This window comes from Symphalangus syndactylus, chromosome 10, assembly GCF_028878055.3.
Source record: "Symphalangus syndactylus isolate Jambi chromosome 10, NHGRI_mSymSyn1-v2.1_pri, whole genome shotgun sequence".
In the NCBI taxonomy this organism is placed as follows: Eukaryota; Metazoa; Chordata; class Mammalia; order Primates; family Hylobatidae; genus Symphalangus; species Symphalangus syndactylus.
Window position 1 is genome coordinate 8430699 of NC_072432.2, and position 21321 is coordinate 8452019.

Consider the following 21321-nt stretch of genomic DNA (forward strand, 5'->3'; position numbering starts at 1 on the left):
TGTCTGGCCGCTGCTTGCGCTCCTATAAACCTGGGCCAAGCCTACGTGTGAGGCATGCCAAGCCTTGGGCTCCATTCCAGGGAGACTCGGGGAGGGTTTGCCAGTTAACCCATTCTTTTCTACCTGGTGAACCAATTGTTGGTTCTTTCTTTTTTCTCTTAAGCTAAGGTTTTTCCTTAGAAGCCTACAAATGGCTTTAGCTTCTTGGAGATGACGATACCAAGTATATCAGATGCTTTGACCCAAAGGCTGTGCCCAGGGTAAACTACCCTGGCTCTGGTGAGTCAAAACCAAGCCTGGGGCGAGTCAGTTGGTTAACCCAGGGCTGCCACTGTGGCTGCAGAAAACACTTGGCTCTTTGCATTTGGTTTCATTCATGGATTTCATATCCTGTTGTTGAATATTCTTCTGCAGATTTAAAAAATTGTTCATATTATTATAGCTCTTCAAATATGACTCACTTAAGATTCTTGCTGAGCACCGTGGCTCATACTTCTAGTCCCAGTACTTTGGGAGGCTGAGGCGGACGGGTCATTTGAGGTCAGGAGTTAAAGACCAGCCTGGCCAACATGACGAAACTCCGTCTCTACTAAAAACACAACAGGTAGCTGGGTGTGGTGTAATCCTTGGAAGGCTGAGGCCTGAACTCAGGAGGTGGAGGTTGCAGTGAGCCTAGGTTGCGTCACTGCATTCCAGCCTGGGTGACAGAGCGAGACTGTGTCAAAAAAGAAAAAGAAAAAAGTCTTTTATCTTTTTTTTTTTTTTTTTTTTTGAGACAGAGTCTCGCTCTGTCGCCCAGGCTGGAGTGCAGTGGCGCGATCTCGGCTCACTGCAAGCTCCGCCTCCCGGGTTCACGCCATTCTCCTGCCTCAGCCTCTCCGAGTAGCTGGGACTACAGGCGCCCGCCAACACGCTCGGCTAATTTTTTTGTATTTTTAGTAGAGACGGGGTTTCACCGTGGTCTCGATCTCCTGACCTCGTGATCCGCCCGCCTCGGCCTCCCAAAGTGCTGGGATTACAAGCGTGAGCCACCGCGCCCGGCCAAAAGTCTTTTATCTTAACTTTTTGTTTGCTTTAAAGTTTGGTTCTGCTCTGGACAGCTGTTTGTAAACAGTATCAGAGCTGTGTTTGTCATGGTCCACACCCTGAAGAAAGGCTAGGAATAATTCTGATCATTTTACCAGCTAGGTTTTTCCATGATTAAAAACAACACATTCAAAAGCTGTCAGATAAGTGATGCCTTTTTATGTTGAAAGGATAAGGGGTGTTGGAACAGCATCAGCATCCAGCTTCTGGTCTTCCCAGATGTGCTGCCATGGAGCTTGTGCCACCTACTCCCCAGCCCCCAAGCTCAGCTCAGGTGCCCAAGGGTCTCCATCTCCCCACACCCCCCGGTCAGCAGCCCTGTTCCTGCACCCAGACTGGCTAACTCTTCTGAGCTTGAAATATCAGCATGTGATCTTAACTTCCCTTGTTTCAGCCCCGAGCATTACAGCTTGACTTACTATACCAATAAACAAACCAGTAACTTATCAATGAATTGATTGGCATCATGCTTCCCTTCCTTAGTTGGTCTCGTGGAGGTAGAGAGGAGGATGATAGATAGCAGAGGCTGGGAAGGGGGTGTGGACAGGAGGGGATGCAGAGAGGGGGATGGGTGCAAACATAGGCTTAGATAGAAGGAGTAGTTCCAGTGTTGATAGCGGAGTAGGCTGCCTGTGTTAGCAACAGCATATTGTATTAATGTATTTCAGAGTGGCTGGGGGAGAGGACTGGAAATGTTCTGAATGCGTAGAAGTTAAAAATACCCAGGGTAGGGCCGGGAGTGGTGGCTCGTGCCTGTAATCCCAGCATTTTGGGAGGCCAAGGTGGGTGGATCATGAGGTCAGGAGATCAAGACCATCCTGGCTAACACGGTGAAACCCCATCTCTACTTAAAAAAAAAAAAAAAAAGGTTAGCAAGGCGTGTTGGTGGGCACCTGTAGTCCCAGCTACTCGGGAGGCTGAGGCAGGAGAATGGCATGAACCCGGGAGGTGGAGCTTGCAGTGAGCCAAGATCATGCCACTGAGATCAAGCAACAGAGCGAGACTCCATCTCAAAAAAAAAAAAAATACCCAGGGTGACGGACACCCCGGTACCCTAATTTGGTCATTACAGGTTCTGTGCATGCAACAAATACTCACATGTACCCCACAAATATGTAAAATTATATGTGTCAATGAAATTGAAAAAATATGGGAAAAAAACCTTTCCCTTCCTGATAGAAACCCTTCATTTGCCGTAAGAAATATTTCTTTTGGGATAAAATGAAGCTCCTGCTTTTACAATTTTTAAAGTGAGAAATCTCACACTTGTGACCCAAAATACACACCTTTTCCCCAGAAGTGCTGGTGCTCCCCTGTCTGAGGAAGGGGGTGTGGGGGATCTCTCCTAATCCAGAGGATGCCTGAGCTCCTGGGATGTGTGGATGGGGGTGACCACGGAAGCCTGAGCTCCTGGGATGTGTGTATGGGGGTGGCCACGGAAGCCTGAGCTCCTGGGATGTGTGTATGGGGGTGACCACGGAAGCCTGAGCTCCTGGGATGTGTGTATGGGGGTAGGGGGGTGGCCACGGAAGCCTGAGCTCCTGGGATGTGTGTATGGGGGTGGCCACGGAAGCCTGAGCTCCTGGGATGTGTGTATGGGGGTAGGGGGTGACCACGGAAGCCTGAGCTCCTGGGATGTGTGGATGGGGGTAGGGGGGTGGCCACGGAAGCCTGAGCTCCAGCTCCTGGGATGTGTGGAAGGGGCTGGCCGTGGAAACTAGTTGACAAGACAAAGAGCAGGTGACAGCATTGGCCCTGACTTCTGGGGCTGTGTCTGATTTTTTTTTTTTTAATCTCTGTCTCACCTCTCCCATCCCTGACTTCACCCCCACCTTCCCCCAACAGTGGTGAAAGACCAAGCAAGGTCGTCCGCATCCCATTCAGTCACATCTCTTTGATGTTTTAAACATAACCATTTCTGCCTGTTAACTTCTTTGAAGTGAAAACTACTCAACCACTCCATTTCTGTCTAAAAATGAGTGATGCTTGAACACAGCACTGTGCAGTTTCTTACGTGTAGCTGTTCCCGACGTGACCCTTCAGGGTCTTCACCAGAGCCCATGCCGTCCACTAGCACGCATGCGTGCTCACCGAGCTGGCTGACTCCCAGAAGGCCAGTTCAGGTGGCCTGGTTCTTCTCTGCACTCCCTGCCTATCGTTGGAACATTGTCCAACAAGATCGAGGCATCCAGGGTGACGATAACCACAGGAACAAGCATTATCTTTTATTACATGTTTATATGCCAGCCAGGTCCCATGCTGAATTCTTCATGTATGATCTGCCTTCATCCCACCACCATTTACACCATTGCCTGTGGCTTCAGACAGTCTAGTTCCAGTCAACATTTCAAACTGCAGAAGACCACCGTCTCCCTTCACCACTGCCTCCCAACCACTGTGGTCAGCTGAATGAGCCTCAAGGGGGGTTTTTGCTGTAAGGTCACTGCCCGGCCAGTGCTTGGGACCCTCTCTCCACAGGGGAGGAAGGGCAACCGGCCTCACTCCTGCTGGGGCTGTTGGTTGTACAACTTACCTGGAATTGTGCACTGTTAGCTTTGGCTTAAAGAAATCTGTAATGCCAGAGGGCTAAATACATCATGCTGTTGGATTATTGGTCTTCCAAAGAGGCAAGTGCAGGACCACACAATGGTGTGTCATGTTCTAACCTATTTTAGAATTTTACAGTTGACTGAGTCTCCCAAGAAGAAATCCTGAGGCTGGTCTATAGAAATTTTCTATCAAGTAATGAAATCAGTGAGGGTGCTTTGCTGCGGTGATTGGTAGGGTCTCTGGACAAGAACGTTCCTTCAGAGTGTTGGTGGGGAGGTGAGCAGTGCTTGGGGTGTGTGTTGGCATGGGGCTGTTTAATCTCAGGCTCTGCCTCTGAATTTCCTACAGACGGGATAAAGCCATGATTGCTGGCCTTTGAAAACCCTTGACATAGTGAAATTCCTGCCGCCTGTCTTTCTTGCACACCTTGTTTTGAACGCTGCGTTTCCTGAGTCTAAGCCTAGAGAGCCGTTCAGAGCTAACCTCTCTGCATGCTTGCTCTGAATTCTAGAAGTGAAATGCTTTAATTTATTAAGGAATGTTGTAGCTTTAGGTTCTGTGGGGGAGGGAAAAGGATTAAACTAGGGAAACCTTGATTCTGTAGGAAACAAAAAAAAATAGTATTTATTCAGAAGCAGCAAAGCCCCTAAATCTCTGAATGCAGTAACTATGTCTGCAGGAAGCTGGTGATAACACTATCTGGAAGACACTTTTAAAGTCTGTTATCTCTAGGAGCTTGTTTTATTCTGGTAGTTGGAATGTTCACCATTTGGAGTTAGTTGAGTGAAGAATTCAGGAAATCAGATTGGAAAAAAGCATTATCCAGTTGAGAAGACACATGGGCCCATCCAGCAAGCATTCTGAAAGAAAAAGCCTACTGCTGCAACACAACGATATGATTCCCCTTTGTCTGTAACTTAAAAAAAAAAAAAACTACATATAAGATACCCGAGAAAGCCGTGCATAGGTGAACTAGCTTACTCCATTTATGATGGATTCGGCGAATGCCTAAAAATTCTGGCCAAAACCACCTCTATATATAGAAGGATGTCCTACATGGTTAGAAGGCCATGGTTATTTTGACACAGCTCAAAACAATTTCGAATAAGTTAAAATGACTTCAGAGCCTGTGGCATGTTCTTAGATGTGATCGAATGACTCAATGTAAAAAATTCTGTCCGACAATGGATCCGATTCAGCCAACAAGGAGCTCTAAGGTTCATCTCGTGAGTCAGAGTCAACAAGACAGAGAATGTTACTTTGGCCAAAAAACTGAGTAAGGTTAAAGGTTTTATGCTCTATTTTTCCTATGTGAGTCATAAAACCGGCTTGGAAGGCAAATTCCAAAAGGGTGTTTTAGGAAACGTTTGGGCTTTGGCTGTAGTAAGATAAATATTCAGCCTTCTAAGAAGACTTCAAAAGAGGAAACTCATCTGAATTTCTACGTTGTAGTACGTTTGGGCAAAATGAGTCTTCCTAATTTAGTAATATCTTCCTTGTTGGTGAAAGACGGCTTAGAACTGCGGTTGGTAGTTACTTTTCCCATGTTCCATGGGCATCGTGACTTTGCAAATTAAAGAATGAGTCATTTCCTAGCAACTTAGCTCACGCATGCACTAGACAGGGAGCTTTGGAGGTGGCACTCAGAAAGGCCTCCCTTTTTATTTTTTAGTTGCTTTCTTTGCCATATGAATCTATGCAACACAAAATAATGAAATTATTTTTAGAGAACATTTTACTTTTCAAAATGTTGTGGTTTGCAGAGCAGTTTTCTTACTACTCTAGAAGCAAGGGGATTCGTTAACATGTTTGATTACATCCGTATTTAAATTCTGTGAACTCATGCAGGGGAAGGAAATTGTATGGTTCTCACTATGACATATTAACTAGTAAAATGCTGGGTGGCGGTTGACTTGGAAGCAGCGTCCAGGATAGCGCGTGCTCCAGGAATACTCTGAAAGCTGATGCCGTTAGGGGTGCACGGTTGACTCCTGGGCCTGAGATGGCCTCAGGATCTGCAGCGGCCTTGGTGGCATCCTCTTCAGCGGGGCGGCAGCTGGGACTGGCGCCTTCCCCTCGGTCTCTTTATTTACCAAAAAAACTGCATGCACAGAAATGACCGCAGCAGCTCTGTGTGTGGGAATTTAGGAGCTGCCTGTTTTCAGTTTTGCCGGAGCCCCAGGTTTACGGCCGCTCTACATCCCAGTCCTCTCAGGGAGGTCCCGGTTTCTGCTGCAGTTCAGGCCTCATCATGCATGGGTCATCTTTTCTCCTGAGATGTGGGCTTGGAGGATGGGACGCCGTGCCTCTAAGAAGGGTCCGTTTCAGCATGGTGGTGCAGGCTCCGACTCTTCGGCCCAGGCCCATGCCTGCTTCCTTGTTTCCTTGCCCCCCCGAGCTCCATGGAAGTCCATCTGGAAAGTCAGGATCACTGCAGATGGCAGTTTGTTCAGTGTTGCTCCCAGATCTGAAGAATGGAGCGCTCTGTTGTGCGTGCAGAATGAGGCATAATTCTTAGCAGAAACCTGGGAGTTCGGGGTGGTAGAGATCACTAAAAATGCAACCCCAAGGTGAGGTTATCTCTTTATTTACGTATCCACCCACCCACCCACCTACCTACTGTACTTATAATATTCTAAGGAATATGGCCTCCAGGAGTCATTCATGGCTCTGCATGTGGCCATCTGTCACTAGTGAGTCCTTGTGTGGACAGAGCACCTGCAGCAGGACAGAACATAAACGGTGCCTCCCAGGTGCATCCGACCTCACACTTGCTCACCCTCGCCCTGCAGGGGCACAGCTACACTGGGCTCATCTGCACTGCAACTGTCTCAGAGCGAGGGGAGACAATAGTAAAAGTAATAATAACCCCTAGAGTGACTGGGCTGTGTTTAGAAGACGCTCCACGCTTCGCCGTGGAGGTAGAGGGCCGGGTGATGGGCAGTCCCTGTACCAGCCTGTGAGCCAGTGGCTGGGTGCGTGGGGGTCTTGGGAGGTGCACACAGGGCTGCTGAAATGAACCAGCTCTGTTTTGGGTTCTGTTCCATTCCAGACTCGTTTCTCCTTTCTTGTTTATTACACGTATGACGCTAAATTATAAACACACATTTGGCCAGGCATGGTGGCTCACGCCTGTAATCCTAGCAATTTGGGAGGCCCAGGCAGGCAGATCACTTGAGGTCAGGAGTTGGAAACCAGCCTGGCCAACATGGTGAAACCCTGTCTCTACTTTAAAAAAAAAAAAAAAAAAAGGTTAGCCAGATGTGGTAGTGTGTGCCTGTAGTCCCAACTACTCCGGAGGCTGAGGCAGGAGAATTGCTTGAACCCGGGAGATGTAGGTTGCAGTGAGCCGAGATCGTGCCACTGCACTCCAGCCTGGGCAACAGAGCAAGACTCTGTCTCAAAATAAAATAAACACACATGTATGTATAATATTTCTGATGGAAATTTACATTTATAAATATAAGTATACAAATTGGCCAGCTACCAAGGTGCCTGCACTATTGATTAATTTATATATAGAACTCCATAATCTGTAAGTCATTTCAATTTTAAAAACCTTTCTTCTTTTTTTCTGTCCTCTTGACCCTCACTAAGGTGGGCTTATGGATCCAACAATAATCTATCATGAACTTTTCTAAATCCTTAATAGTTATTCCTTCTTAAGATTAAATGCTGTGGAAAGCGAGTTACGTAGATGAAGTTACAAGTGGGCATCACTGCATTTCCTGATCTTGTATATTCTGTGGAGAAAAAGATGGGGATGCATTTAGCATTGAAAGGTAATTGTCAGCCGGGCGCAGTGGCTCACACTTGTAATTCCAGCACTTTGGGAGGCCAAGGCAGGTGGATCATGAAGTCAGGAGTTCGAGACCAGCATGGCCAACAAGGTGAAACCCTGTCTCTACTAAAAACTACAAAAATTAGCCAGGTGCAGTGGCAGGCACCTGTAATCCCAGCTGCTCAGGAGGCTGAGGCAGGAGAATCACATGAACCTGGGAGGCAGAGGTTGCAGTGAGCCAAGATTGCGCCACTGCACTCCAGCCTGGGTGACAAGAGTGAGACTCTGTCTCAAAAAAAAAAAAAAGAAAAGAAAAAGAAAAAAAAAAAGAAAGAAAGGTAATTGTCCTTGGGCTTCTTCTATCAATATGTCCTCACATATTGATATCTGATTCCCTAATGCAGTGCTGTGTCATTAATGGAGGGTAAGGCAGACAATTATTATTCAGCTGTGCTGTTTCATAGTATTTAACATATCTCTCGTGGCCCAGGTTGCCTTGGCAGATGGAGCCCCTGACAAAATGCTCCCGTATATGTCCCGTGGTTGACAATGCTGTGTGCCTGTGAGTTTGTGCTGAAGTATGATAAACACGTTGGGTGAACATGACCCCTTTCAACCTCTCGGGAAACGCTGGCCCATAGGAGAAGGCTTGATTCCTCGTTGCACTCTGAGGCTGAGTCTAGGCAGATGTTCCCATTACTAGGGACTCAAGGTGAGGACTTTCCCACAACTCACTGCTTTCATCCGGCGCTGGAACTGCCCTGTCTTCTGACCAGCGGATGCTCAGGAACTGACATTCACTGTCGTTTTTCCCGTTTTATATAATTTAAGGATCACTTCCCATTTAGTGAAGTTTATCTCATTTTTTTTTTTTTTTTTTTTTTTTTTTTTTTTTTTTTTTTTGAGACGGAGTCTCGCTCTGTCGCCCAGGCTGGAGTGCAGTGGCGCGATCTCGGCTCACTGCAGGCTCCGCCCCCCGGGTTCCCGCCATTCTCCTGCCTCAGCCTCCCACGTAGCTGGGACTACAGGCGCCTGCCACCACGCCTGGCTAATTTTTTGTATTTTTAGTAGAGACGGGGTTTCACTGTGTTAGCCAGGATGGTCTCGATCTCCTGACCTCGTGATCCGCCCGCCTCGGCCTCCCAAAGTGCTGGGATTACAGGCGTGAGCCACCGCGCCCGGCGTTTATCTCATTTTTAAAAGATTCTCCCTTTCTCTCCTAGGGCTACCAGGGCATGGTGGACGGAGGCTCGAACATCGCGGAGGCCGACTGGGAAAGCGTCTCCAGCATCCTGCAAGTGGTAGGTACTGGGCTGCATCCACAGGGTTCACTGAGTTAGAGATTCTTTTACGTCTCGTAAATTCTCAGAACACTTGAGCTCAGATCAGTTGAGACATAGAGATTATGTGGACAGAACAGACTTTGTGAGCAGCTCTTTACTTGTGGTTTGGTTTTTAGGAATGCATGGGTTCATCTGTGACTCACTTTGAGTACTTGTTAATAGAAATAATCCAAATCGGTGCCTCCCTGCTGAAGACGCTCATGGGGCCCACACCTTCGTGCTGGTCCAGGCTGGCCTGCATTGGGCGCCCCCTGAGCTCTGACTCATCAGAAGAGAGGTGGAGGGAATTTTGACAAACACGGAAGTTAGGTGGAGGAACATTTGCAAAACATCGGGACAGTGTGGGCTGAATTCACACAGGGGAGCGTTTCCATTCTGCAGTCGTGATTGACGGAGGAAGATGGGACGTGAACGGAGAGTTGAAGTGTGTATGTGTATCAGTGAGTCTGTGTTTCTGTGTGTGGTATATGTGGTGTGTGAATCTCGGTGTGTGAGTTTGGTGCGTGTCTGTATGTAGGTGTGTGAGTCTGAGTGTGTATGTGTGGTGTGCCTGTGTGTATGTGTGGTGTGCCTGTGTGTATGTGTTAACTGTGTGAGTTTGTGGCTAGTGAATGTGTATCTGTGTGTGGGGTGTGTGTATATGTGTTGTCCTTGTATGTGTAGGTGTGTGTGGTGTGTGTGTGTGTGTGTGTGAGAGAGAGAGAGAGAAAGAGAGTGAGAGAGAGAATGGGAATGGCACCCACTCCTGCAGCCCAGTTATCCTGGTTTCATTCCCGAGTTGCAGCTGCCTCTTTGGTTGGAGTTTCTGGGTTGCTGGCTCTACCTCCCATTGTGCTGGCTCTCATACTGCCCCCAAGGTTTTTGTCCATGCAGAGTCCAGAGAGCACCCCTGCCCTGCTCTGTGCCCCCACCCTCACCTATCTTGGGGTTGGGTTGTAAGTGGCCTTGGTCACACTTGGTGCCAGTGACGCAGGATCGTGTGGAGTGAATTTCAGTTTTTGTAACCTTTTCATAATGTTTTGATAAATTAAATGGTGGTAGGTTTCATGTAAAAATATGAGCTTATCTGGGATTTGGAATATTAGTAAGTCTCTGTATGTGAAAATGAGCTGTGTGCGTGCACCACTGGTGTATCGAAACACGCACTCACATCACTGCAGGGGTTTCCTGGGAGCTGCCTGCAGACCGAAGTCAGGGCGAGCTTTGCCTCCAGCGCGGAGACAACCCCTGCTGTGCTTATGAGCACCTTGCTTGACAAAGTCAGCACGTGCTTAAGGATCCAGTATGGATGGAGTTTGTTGGTGCATTCATGGTTTTATTTAAAGAAATCCTGCATTTGTCGATCCCACCAACAATTCTTAGTTTTTGGAAAACCAAGTTTGGTGAATCATGATCTATGTCCCCTGGAAGTTTGGATGAAAGAATTTAAGATCCTGAAGATGTAGCTCTTTAAAAGGGGCAGTGGGTATGTGGTGCAAAAAAAAAAAAAAAAAAAAAAGTCCCCCTGGCCCCAGGTTCCTGCTGGTTTTACTTGCAGGTGCTGTAAGGGGTGACTGGAGGGAGAAGCCTGGCTGCTGGTCACACTGCTTTCCTTGTCCTGGCTGGCATGCTCTGGTGGTCAGTGGGCTTGTCTTTGGTTCCACGTGTACCTGGTTGAGCTCGTTGGCCGGTGCTGAGGCGGCTGCTGTGATGCTGCAGGCTGGTTCCTGCTCCATGTATTTAACTGACGGCTGCTGTGTGTCTGGCTCTGCACCCTCCTGGCTCCTCCTGGGTGTGATGCGCCTGTCTTTGTCCATGGAATGCTGGTCTGGGACAAAAAACAGGAAAATCACAGTCTTTCATAGCTAGTTACTAACTCACAAGATGAAAATGAGAAAAATGTAAATTCCAGCACCCCATGTTTATAGTCGGCCTGTGTGTGCCATCCACCTGGCTCTCTGTCACCCTGAGAGGAGATAAATTAGCTGGTGTCGTCTTTCCCAGGGTGGGACAATCATTGGCAGTGCACGGTGCCAGGCCTTCCGCACACGGGAAGGCCGCCTGAAGGCCGCCTGCAACCTGCTGCAGCGCGGCATCACCAACCTGTGTGTGATCGGCGGGGACGGGAGCCTCACCGGGGCCAACCTCTTCCGGAAGGAGTGGAGTGGGCTGCTGGAGGAGCTGGCCAGGAATGGTGAGTGGATGCCTGCTCCTCTGTCCTGCAGGTTTTCACCCTGTTTCAGAGCTTTGGAACAGACACGTTTCCCTCTTCACTGTGGCAGAAGCACCTGTTCTCACAGATCTTACAGGTCACCATCTCAGGACATTTTATGATCTCAAAAAACAACAGCAATGATCATAAGGATGCTAGTAATTTAACCTTACCATGTGCCAGGCACCCTTCGACCTTTTACACAGATAGTTGTATGGAATCCTCACAACAGCCATCTAAGCCAGGTTTTAGATCATCCCATTTACAGATGAGGAATCAAATGGCCACTCAGCCATGGGGCGAGCTGGGTCCCCAGCAGCCTGGGACACTAGCATCCGCCTTTCAGCCATCGCACTCTATCCCTCCAGCTCACTGGGGTCCTTTAAAACTGAAGTTGTCACATTAGATGATAAATCTCTGCCAATATGTCATCCGCTACCACCTTTGGCACTACTTAGGAAAGCGTTTCTGAGAGCCCTGTGTGTATGGTTTTTTTTTTTGTTTGTTTGGTTTGATTGTTTGATTTTGTTTGTTTTGAGACAGACTCTCTCTCCATTGCCCAGGCTGGAGTGCAGTGGCAAGATCTCGGCTCACTGCAACATCTGCCTCCTGGGTTCAAGCAATTCTCCTGCCTCAGCCTCCCAAGTAACTGGGATTACAGGCATGTGCCACCACACCCAGCTTTTTTTAAATTTTTTAATTTTTAGTAGAGATAGGGTTTCGCCATGTTGGCCAGGCTGGTCTCAAACTCCTGACTTCAGGTCATCCACCTGCTTTGGCCTCCCAAAGTGTAGTTTTTCTCCCTTTAAGTGGTTGTTATGTCATTTCAATGCAATATTAAATATGACCAGGGAAGCCTATTGTTTAATAGCAACTTGATGAGAGGCAGCATTGAGGCAAAGCAGCTGTCCCCAGGTTTGTGAACATCCTCGTAGGGGATGGAGAAGGCTGCCCGTTGGAAGCAGCCAGGCCTCACGGTTCCCGCTTGTCCACCTCATCCTGTCTGGCACAGCATGGTGAGTGCACAGACCGGGAGAGTGGCCACGAGTCCGGGCATAAGCTTGCCCCTGGCCCTTCAATGGTTCCGATTCCCTTTATGCAGAACTGCCCAGCCCAGGTCTGTCCTGAGTGCGAGGTAGATGCCCACCCACGATCCAGCTTCCCACAGATGCATGAGAAATCAGTGTGAAGATGGCCTAGTGTCTTAGATTCTTAATTCTGTAATTGTAACGTATCCTTGTTCAAAGCCATGTCATTCTCTGAAGCTGTTGCCAGGAGGTACTGAGATTTTTGTTTACTGATTGCAAACGTGGATCCTTTCTTTTATTTTTCTAATCCACTGCTCTTGTCTAAGTGCCAGATGATAGCGCCCATTGTGTGTAACTGCTGCCATCTTTGTCTGGCTTCTCTTTCCTTAACTATGCAGAATCCGGTTGCATTGCATTCTGAGAAAATAAAGAATTGGCCAGGGCAGTGGCTCACACCTATAATCCCAGCACTTTGGGAGGCCAAGGCAGGAGGGTCACTTGAGCTCAGGAATTTAAGACCAGCCTAGGCAACATAGAGTCTGGCTCTACAAAAAAAATTAAGAAATCAGCCAGGCATAGTTCTAGCTTCTCAGGAGACTGAGGCAGAAGGATCACCTGAGCCCAGGAGTTTGAGGCTGCAGTGAGCTATGATGGTGCCACTGCACTCCAGCCTGGTCAACAGAGTGAGACTCTGTCTCAAAAAAAATGATAATAAAGAAATGATACCAATAGCAAAAGAGTTTAGAGTGGTTGATTTCTCTACCCATGGCCATTCTGCCTCAACCCTAGTGGGGCAGCCCCCGAATGCGCCGTGGTTACGGCGATGAGATGTGCTGTTTGCTCCCCACGCAGGCCAGATCGATAAGGAGGCCGTGCAGAAGTACGCCTACCTCAACGTGGTGGGCATGGTGGGTTCCATCGACAACGACTTCTGCGGCACCGACATGACCATCGGCACTGACTCCGCGCTGCACAGGATCATCGAGGTGGTTGACGCCATCATGACCACGGCCCAGAGGTAAAGCGCTCAGAGGAACCGGCGGGAGGCCACGTGGGGCCCGATGTGTGCCCAGCTCAGACGTTCCCACGGGCTCTAGAACATTCTGCAGATTGGGTGTCCTGGTGCTGGTCTCATAACGACTTTTAGGAACTATTGCAGGAAAATTGTTCTCTGGTCTGCTTTTCATTTTTAATTTTAAAACATTCCTTGTTTTTAACCTGATGATAAAAGAAAACAGTTGATTAGAATTTGGAAGGAAGAAAGAAAGTAATTATCATCTCAATGTCCTACCCAAACATCTCCAGAAGGAGTGGCGAGCAGGAAACTGTCGTGTGGATTTTCCACACCACTCATTAGAAATGCAGCCAGCGGCTGGGCGCGGTGGCTCACGCTTGTAATCCCAGCACTTTGGGAGGCCGAGGCGGGCGGATCACGAGGTCAGGAGATCGAGACCACGGTGAAACCCCGTCTCTACTAAAAATACAAAAAAGTTAGCCGGGCGTGGTGGCGGGCGCCCGTAGTCCCAGCTACTCGGAGAGGCTGAGGCAGGAGAATGGCATGAACCCGGGAGGCGGAGCTTGCAGTGAGCCGAGATTGCGCCACTGCACTCCAGCCTGGGCGACAGAGCAAGACTCCATCTCAAAAAAAAAAAAAAAAAGAAATGCAGCCAGCGATGTCCTGCCCTGCGTAACCTACGGATTCACGAAGCGTCGTAGGGGCCACAACGTTTGATCCGAGGTGCTCTAGGCTCAGCAGGTTATCACTAATGACTCTGTGGGGCACTGTACAATTTCGGAAGCAATTTGCATGAAAACCATGTGAAATGGTGAATAGAATAAGTGTCTCCCCTTTAAGGATGAGGTGCTTGAGACCAGGAGAGTGCTGAATCCAGGCCCCAGCATGGCGCCTCCCAGTCCTCCGTGTGCGTGTCCTGTTCCCAGTGATGCCTCACTGGACATTCTCAGTGCGTGGGCGTGAACCCCACAGTTGGTGGAAAATCACCAAGTTGGAAGGCTGCTTGGAGCAGTTGGATTTTTCCATTCCCTGGGAAGACCCACAGTGTCTGGGCATTAACCACTTAGTGACTCTGGCACTCACTTGTTTCCGTGGGAGAGATCCAGCCGTGGCTCTCGACAGCAGCCGCTGACTGTGCCCAATAGAGAAGGTATCTGGGAAAGAGCCCAGCACGGGGCCTGGGAGTGGGAGTGTGTCCTGGCACAGGCAGGCAGGGGGTGTCAAATGTGCCACTGGAGAGTGCAGAGGTGGTTCAAGTCCCTTTCCTCGCAGGAGTCTGGAAGGCTACCGCATAGCGTTTGCTTTAGTAGAAAATGGACCATTTTTGAAGCCTGGGTCCCTGCAGGCCTCCTGGCCAACTCAGCTGTCAAAGCCCCTTTTCTCTGCTTTCTGAGCATGTCCAGGGCTGAGTGGGTGCTCCCTCTGCTTCTCTTCCAGCCACCAGAGGACCTTCGTTCTGGAGGTGATGGGACGACACTGTGGGTATGTACCTGCGGTGGGTCCGGAGGACGCGGTTCAGGTGGGGGACCCTTAGCATCATCTCCCTGAGGCTGCACCCCACATCCTGAATGATCCCGTGGAGAGTCCTGGAGGGGCCGGCGTCCTGCTTCATACCTGGCGTTAGGTCTGCCCATCTGTCGCTGAGTGGGGTTCCTGGGGTGCCCTCATGGGAAGGATCCTTCTGGGGGTGTTGATGCTGTTGCCTTATCCACGTAGGTACCTGGCCCTGGTGAGTGCCTTGGCCTGTGGTGCAGACTGGGTGTTCCTTCCGGAATCTCCGCCAGAGGAAGGCTGGGAGGAGCAGATGTGTGTCAAACTCTCGGAGGTAATGTGGGTCCCGTGGCCATTGATAGCGGGCGATGCTGGCTGCATTGCTTTAATCAGGATCCCAAGTGGGACAGCATTTTAAGCAAGTGAAAATATCTCTCCGTCTCCAGTTTGTCACACTTTGTATTTCACTCTGTGGACTGTGAGCGTGGGGCATGTTTTCCTCTATGAAGGCTGAGACTCAAGGCAGAAGAGGTCTCATTTAAGACCTGAGGCTGAGACAGAGTGAGCCTGGTCAGAATGCCCCATGCGTGCCTAACTCTGGCAGGTGGACTTCAGGCACCGTTGGCTCCAGGCTCCACACAACCACCCCTACCATTTTCTACGGGCGGGTCTTTAATTTGGGGCTTTATAGAAAGCGAGTCCATTGAGGATGAGTTAATCCACATCGTAGAGTGGTCACTATGTTCCTTTCACGACCTCTTTAGGCTCACGTGACTGCCGTGAGCATAGGAAGGACGAGGGGGACAGCAGCCACAGGGGGACAGCAGCCACAGCGGCCCAGCAGTGTGAGGCCTTTCGGGTGCAGCTGCGGCCGCCAGAAACCCACTGTCTGGGCCCTGTGTCCGCTCACGCTGTGTTTTCTCTCCTCTCTGCTGCTGGAGCCCATGTGCAATACAACCTCATCCCGGTGGCCAGGCTTCGGGGCCTCCCCTGTGAGGAGCCGGGGAGGAGCGGTTCACAGGGAGGTGGCAGGAAACTCTGGAGGGAGGCAGAAAGCATGGCGTGCACGAGGCGCCTGTGGGGCGTCCACCTGTGTGTCCTTCCCCATGGGAACCCCTGTCAATCACAGCAGCACCTTCCACCTGGGGCTGACTGGGGGCCACATTTCTATCTGTGGTGGTGATGTGAGATCCCAGTCCCAAAGAGTTCTCTTCCAGTGAGCCACAGCTGCCCTGCCCCTTCACCCCTGCCCCTTCACCCCTGCCCCTCTCCTCGCCCCTGCCCTGCCCCTTCACCCCTGCCCCTCTCCTCGCCCCTACCCCTGCCCCTTCACCCCGCCCCTCTCCTCGCCCCTACCCCTGCCCCTTCACCCCGCCCCTCTCCTCGCCTCTACCCCTGCCCCTTCACCCCGCCCCTCTCCTCGCCCCTACCCCTGCCCCTTCACCCCGCCCCTCTCCTCGCCCCTGCCCCTGCCCCTTCACCCCGCCCCTCTCCTCGCCCCTGCCCCTGCCCCTGCCCCTTCACCTCTGCCCCTCTCCTCGGCCCTGCCCCACCCCTCTCCTCGCCCCTGCCCCTTCACCCCGTCCCTCTCCTCGCCCCTGCCCCTTCACCCCGTCCCTCTCCTCACCCCTGCCCCTTCACCCCTGCCCCTCTCCTGGCCCCTGCGCCTCTCCTCGCCCCTGCCCCTGCCCCTTCATCCCTGTCCCTGCCCCTTCATCCCTGTCCCTCTCCTCACCCCTGCCCCTGCCCCTCTCCTCGCCCCTGCCCCTGCCCCTTCACCCCTGCCCCTCTCCTCACCCCTGCCCCTTCCCCTTTACCCCTGCCCCTCCTCTCACCCCTGTCCCTCCCTGCTGTCACCCAGAGCACTTTTCACCACCTTCTGATGTCATTGGGAAGCAGCTCTTAGGAAGTTAGGCAAAGATTCCTGCCCAGAAAGAGGCCAGTTCAGTTTGAGACAGACTTCTTTGGTTTTGTTGCAGTTGTTGCTAAGAACAGGATTAGGAATTTGAGAGCTTTAATTTTCTATCTCCACAGAACCGTGCCCGGAAAAAAAGGCTGAATATTATTATTGTGGCCGAAGGAGCAATTGATACCCAAAATAAACCCATTACCTCTGAGAAAATCAAAGAGGTAAGTGCGTGTAGCTGCTCACTTTCCCTCGGTTTCTGCCTGGAAGCAGGGGAGGCTGGTGTCATGGGCAGGCTTGGTTTAGAACATTGAATTATTGACTTTTTATCCTTGATATTTAAAACATTTTCATAACGACTCAGAAGTTGGACATCGGGGAAACACGCAGCTGCCACTCCTGGGAGCCCATTCTGCTTGCGTCCCCTCTTGCTGAGCCCCTGGAGGCTCCAGGACTCCCCAGCAGACATAGAGGGGTTCAGCTCAAGTGGCCACGCGTGTTCTTTGGATTCGAATGTTCCGGCTCTTAAACGTGAGCTGCTCTGAGAATGAGGACTGACCGCTTGGCAGCCGACCCGGGCTTCCGTTTGCCGCAGTGGGAAAAGGCGGCGTCTTGCTATTCCCTGTGCCCTCTCGTAACCCAGAGCATCAGCTGAGCACATTCTTACTCACAAAGCCGCCGTGTCCTCGTGACCCTGCCCGGGAACGGGCTCTGGCAGGCTTCACGCCCTGGGACTTGCTCAGGCCGGTGCCTGCCCTTCTGGAGAGGACTCTGATGCCGTGGGCTGGGCCCTGCTGTAGACGGGGCTGCAGGCTGCTGGGGCTGGGGATGGGCTCTGGCTCCAGCAGCCACGGGGCAGAAGATGTCCCCACCTGGCTCTGCAAGTCGGCTTCTTTATTGTGCTTTGTTACGGTCAGTTAAGGAGCAAAACATGTCTCCAGATATGAAAACAGTGACGGACACCTGGGGAAGACATCTGCTAACATTTATAAGTGGTCATCCATAAAGTCGAGGCAAAGATTTTATTTCCCACTTAACTGTAATTAAATTACAGGAAATGGACGAGAAGGAACCAAGGAATTCACATAGCCCAGCCCCACTGTTCTTACAGAGGAGTAAGCTGAGTTCCAGAGACAGTCAGTGGCCTCTCCAGATCACCCGGCCAGCGTGCCCTTGGGCTGGGGCAAGGGGAGTGCCTTGATTGGGCTGGGTTGTGCTGTTCAAATCACAGCTGAACAAATTTAAACTGGTTAAAGGAAGATGTTTACATTTTTTGTAAAATATAAGTAATAGTTTAAATGCAAGCTACTGAAACTTTATTTTTTTATTTTTATTTTTTAAAGCAATGAACATGTTACTTGTATTCATTTTCTAGGTGCGAGCCAAGATTTTGTCTGGTAACAACAGTATTATTTTTAAAACCAAGTTTCAGTTGCCTGTTATGGACACTAAATGTCCTGCTAGGAAACAAAATTTAGAAATAACTTTTCCCGTTTAGATCTGAAGAAAGAGCGAAAAACCTTTTCCAGCGCCCAGTACCTCCTTCCAGATCTGGGCTGCTGTGTCCGCATCTCATTTCCGCGTCCTAACGAGACGCTTCCTTGCAGCTTGTTGTCACGCAGCTGGGCTACGACACACGTGTGACCATCCTCGGGCACGTGCAGAGAGGGGGGACCCCTTCGGCGTTCGACAGGATCTTGGTGAGTTGGGAAGCGTTGGGCATCTTCACCAGGTCTCTAGGAGGAAGTGTTTCTGGAGAGGCACAGGCGCCAGCCGGCCATGGAGGCTGGCAAGATGCTCCCCCAGAGATGCCGGCGGCCCGGCCCTCATCTTAACGATCCTTGAGACCTTTGGTGTAGACCAGTCTTTAGGCCTGCAGCCATTCAGATGCGGGGAGAGCTCCTTAATGCGGGACGGCAGTGCCTGGTGTTGGCACGACGTGGACCCCAGAGGGCACAACCCCAGGGCAGAAAGGCTGTGTTTCTAGTGTGAGTTTCTGGAACCCGGCTCAGGGCAGCAGGAATCCCAAGTACAAACCCTCAGTTCTTAACGCTCCGCTCTCCATCTGCCCTGACCTCCCCTCTGTTCCCGTCTTGCCAATTCTAAAGGAGTGGAAATCGCTTTGCTCTAAAGAGTTGGGCTGGAAGTGGGAGGGGCTGTGAGCACCTGACTGAGGTCATTGGAGGTCATGGAAAGATAGCAGGAGGTGACAGGGACAGGGCAGGGCGGGGGGCTGCCCCTGATGCACATGGACCTGGTTTCCAGGCCAGCCGCATGGGAGTGGAGGCGGTCATCGCCTTGCTAGAGGCCACCCCGGACACCCCAGCTTGTGTCGTGTCACTGAACGGGAACCACGCCGTGCGCCTGCCGCTGATGGAGTGCGTGCAGATGGTGAGTGGGCAGCCCGTGGCCAAGGGCGGGGCGGGGACGGCTGGGACAGACGCTGCTTGTCGGGCCAGCCTGGGCACCTCGGGTGTATTGTTGGTGCATGCTGGGTTACACGGCCTTTCTGAGAAGGGGGTGAGCTGCCCGTGGGGAGGGAGCAGGCTTGTGTTCTCACCCACACCTGCAGAGCCTGTGCCGCCTTCGCTCTTTGGTTTTCTAAGTTACCATCCATCTGTGTGGCACATAGTCATAACCTCCCCTGAGGGGGGTCTAGAGCATCGGGATCCTCAACAGTCAAGGATCCAGATGGCCCCAGTGCACCAGGTGCTGCAGAAGTTCAGCGTGCAGGGAGGTGGCTGAGAGAGATCCGTGGACAGAGTGCAGGGAGGCGGCTGAGAGAGAGATCCGTGGGGCGCGGGGGCAGGGAGGCAGGTAGGTGGGCGTGAGAGCAATCTGCAGGGTGGTATTTTGTAGGGGAAGGTGGGACCTTCCCAAACTTCTCCAGTTTCAGCCACTTCCTGTCCTCCTATCCCCAAGGACATTCAGGTCTGTGATGGGACATAGGGATAGCTCTGGTCACCCGAAGATACACCCACCCTTCTTGGGGCAGGGAACTGCCTACCTGCAAATGAACAAAGGGAAAAGCAGTTCCAGTTTTTCAGGCATTGTTCAGTAGTGGAGGTGGGTGTGGAGTTAGCTGCGTTTGAAGTTATTTTATTTAGAGACAGAGTCTCACTCTGTTGCCCAGGCTGGAGTGCAGTGGCGCGATCTCGGCTCACTGCAAGCTCTGCCTCCCGGGTTCGCACCAATTCTCCTGCCTCAGCCTCCCGAGTAGCTGGGACTACAGGTGCCTGCCACCATGCCTGGCTATTTTGTTTGTTTGTATGTTTTTTTAGTAGAGACAGGGTTTCACTGTATTAGCCAGGATGGTCTCGATCTCCTGACCTTGTGATCCGCCTGCCTCGGCCTCCCAAAGTGCTGGGATTACAGGCGTGAGCCACCGCGCCCAGCTGTTGTTTTATTTTTCAGAGTTCATTCATGATTCATGACTCCTGTTTTGTTGCCTCTTAACACACACAAAGAAGTCGTGAAGCAATCAAGTCAGGGACTTGTCGAAAGTCACCTTGTAAACACAATTTCCAAGAGCCCAAGGGAGAAAATAGTATTTGTGTGTGTGTGTGTGTGTGTGTGCAGGCTTGTGTCTCTGTATGTGTGTATATGTGTGTGCATGTGTGTCTCTATGCATGTACATGCAGGTTTATGCATATGTTTATGCATGTGTGTGTGTTTGTGAGTGTGTGAGGTAGTTTGCATCTGCGTGTGTGTGTGTGTGTGTTTATATGCATGGGTATGCATGTTTGAGTGTGAGATAGTGGGTCTGCATGTATGTTTGTGCATGTTTGTGTGCATGTGTGTTTATATGCATGTCTGCCTGGTATCGTGTGTGCATGTGTGTGTCCATGTATGTTTATACACGTGTGTGTGCATGTTTTGTGAGGTAGTGTGTGTCTGCATGTAAGTGTGTGTGCATGTGTGTATATGCATATGTGTACATTTGAGTGTGAGGTAGTATGTATCTCTATGTTAGTGTGTACCTGTATGTTTATATGCATGCGTGTGTGTGTGAGGTAATGTGTCTGCATGTTTCTGCATGTATACTTATATGCATGTGTGAGCATGTTTGAGATAGTGTGTGTCTGCATGTTTGTGCGTGCATGTATGTTTATATGCATATGTGAGTGTGTGGGGTATTGTCTGCATGTTTGCGTGCACGTATGTTTATATACGTGTGTGTATGTGAGAGGTAGTATGTGTCTGCCTGTTTGTGTGCAGGTATGTTTCTATGCAGATGTGTGCATGTTGGTATGAATGTGAGGTAGCGTGTGTCTGCATGTTTATGTATGCAGGTATGTTTATATGCATACATATGCATGTTGGCATGAGTGAGGTAGTGTGTGTCTGCATGTTTGTGTGTGCAGGTATGTTTATATGCATATGTGTGCATGTTGGTATGAGTGTGAGGTAGTGTGTGTCTGCACGTTAGTATGTGCCTGTGTGCATGTGAGAGGCAGTAGGCTTAAAAGGCTCAGAGCACTGAACAACACACAGTATGTGTATTTTGAGCCTGTGTCTCGTGTCTCTGCTTGTCTAGAGATGATCGAGGTAGGTGTCACTTGCCCTGACCTTGAAACCACCCTTGTGTGGCTTTGTTGTTAAAGCCGAGGGAGCCACGACTGTGCACCTGCTGTTTGTCAGGCATCTTCCTGAGGGTCTGACGTGTTTGAATAACCTTAGAGATTGCTGGAAGTAGGAGTATTTTTCTCATCTTACAGATGAGGAAATTGAAGTTCAGAGCAAGAAAGAACTTGCCCGGGGCTGCCTGGCGTGCATCAGTCCCAGCCCCGCTTCCCAGGGCCTCCATCCGGGCCCCTCTGTTCCCCCGCCCGCTGTGACCTCGCTCCCGTCCCACATCCCCCAGTGAGCTGCTGTTTTTTGTTTTGTTTTTCCCCACCATAATCAGATTGAGAATTCCTTAGAAGCATGC

At 50.5% G+C, this 21321-nt stretch overlaps 1 protein-coding gene across 6 annotated transcripts in view; it reads left to right on the forward strand.

The window, feature by feature from the left end:
* Positions 1–21321, forward strand: part of PFKP (phosphofructokinase, platelet) — a 71289-nt gene that overhangs the window by 22731 nt on the left and 27237 nt on the right. For 4 of the 6 annotated variants that reach the window (XM_055296371.2, XM_055296370.2, XM_063611046.1 and 1 more), the window contains exons 3-10: positions 8641–8718; positions 10744–10933; positions 12832–12997; positions 14432–14476; positions 14711–14819; positions 16520–16615; positions 17999–18091; positions 18657–18782. In XM_055296371.2, coding sequence (XP_055152346.2) covers positions 8641–8718; positions 10744–10933; positions 12832–12997; positions 14432–14476; positions 14711–14819; positions 16520–16615; positions 17999–18091; positions 18657–18782 — 903 coding nt within the window. Of the gene's footprint in view, positions 1–8637; positions 8719–10743; positions 10934–12831; positions 12998–14431; positions 14477–14710; positions 14820–16519; positions 16616–17998; positions 18092–18656; positions 18783–21321 lie in introns of those variants that run through there. The other 2 variants (XM_063611048.1, XM_063611047.1) reach the window with 2 other exon arrangements.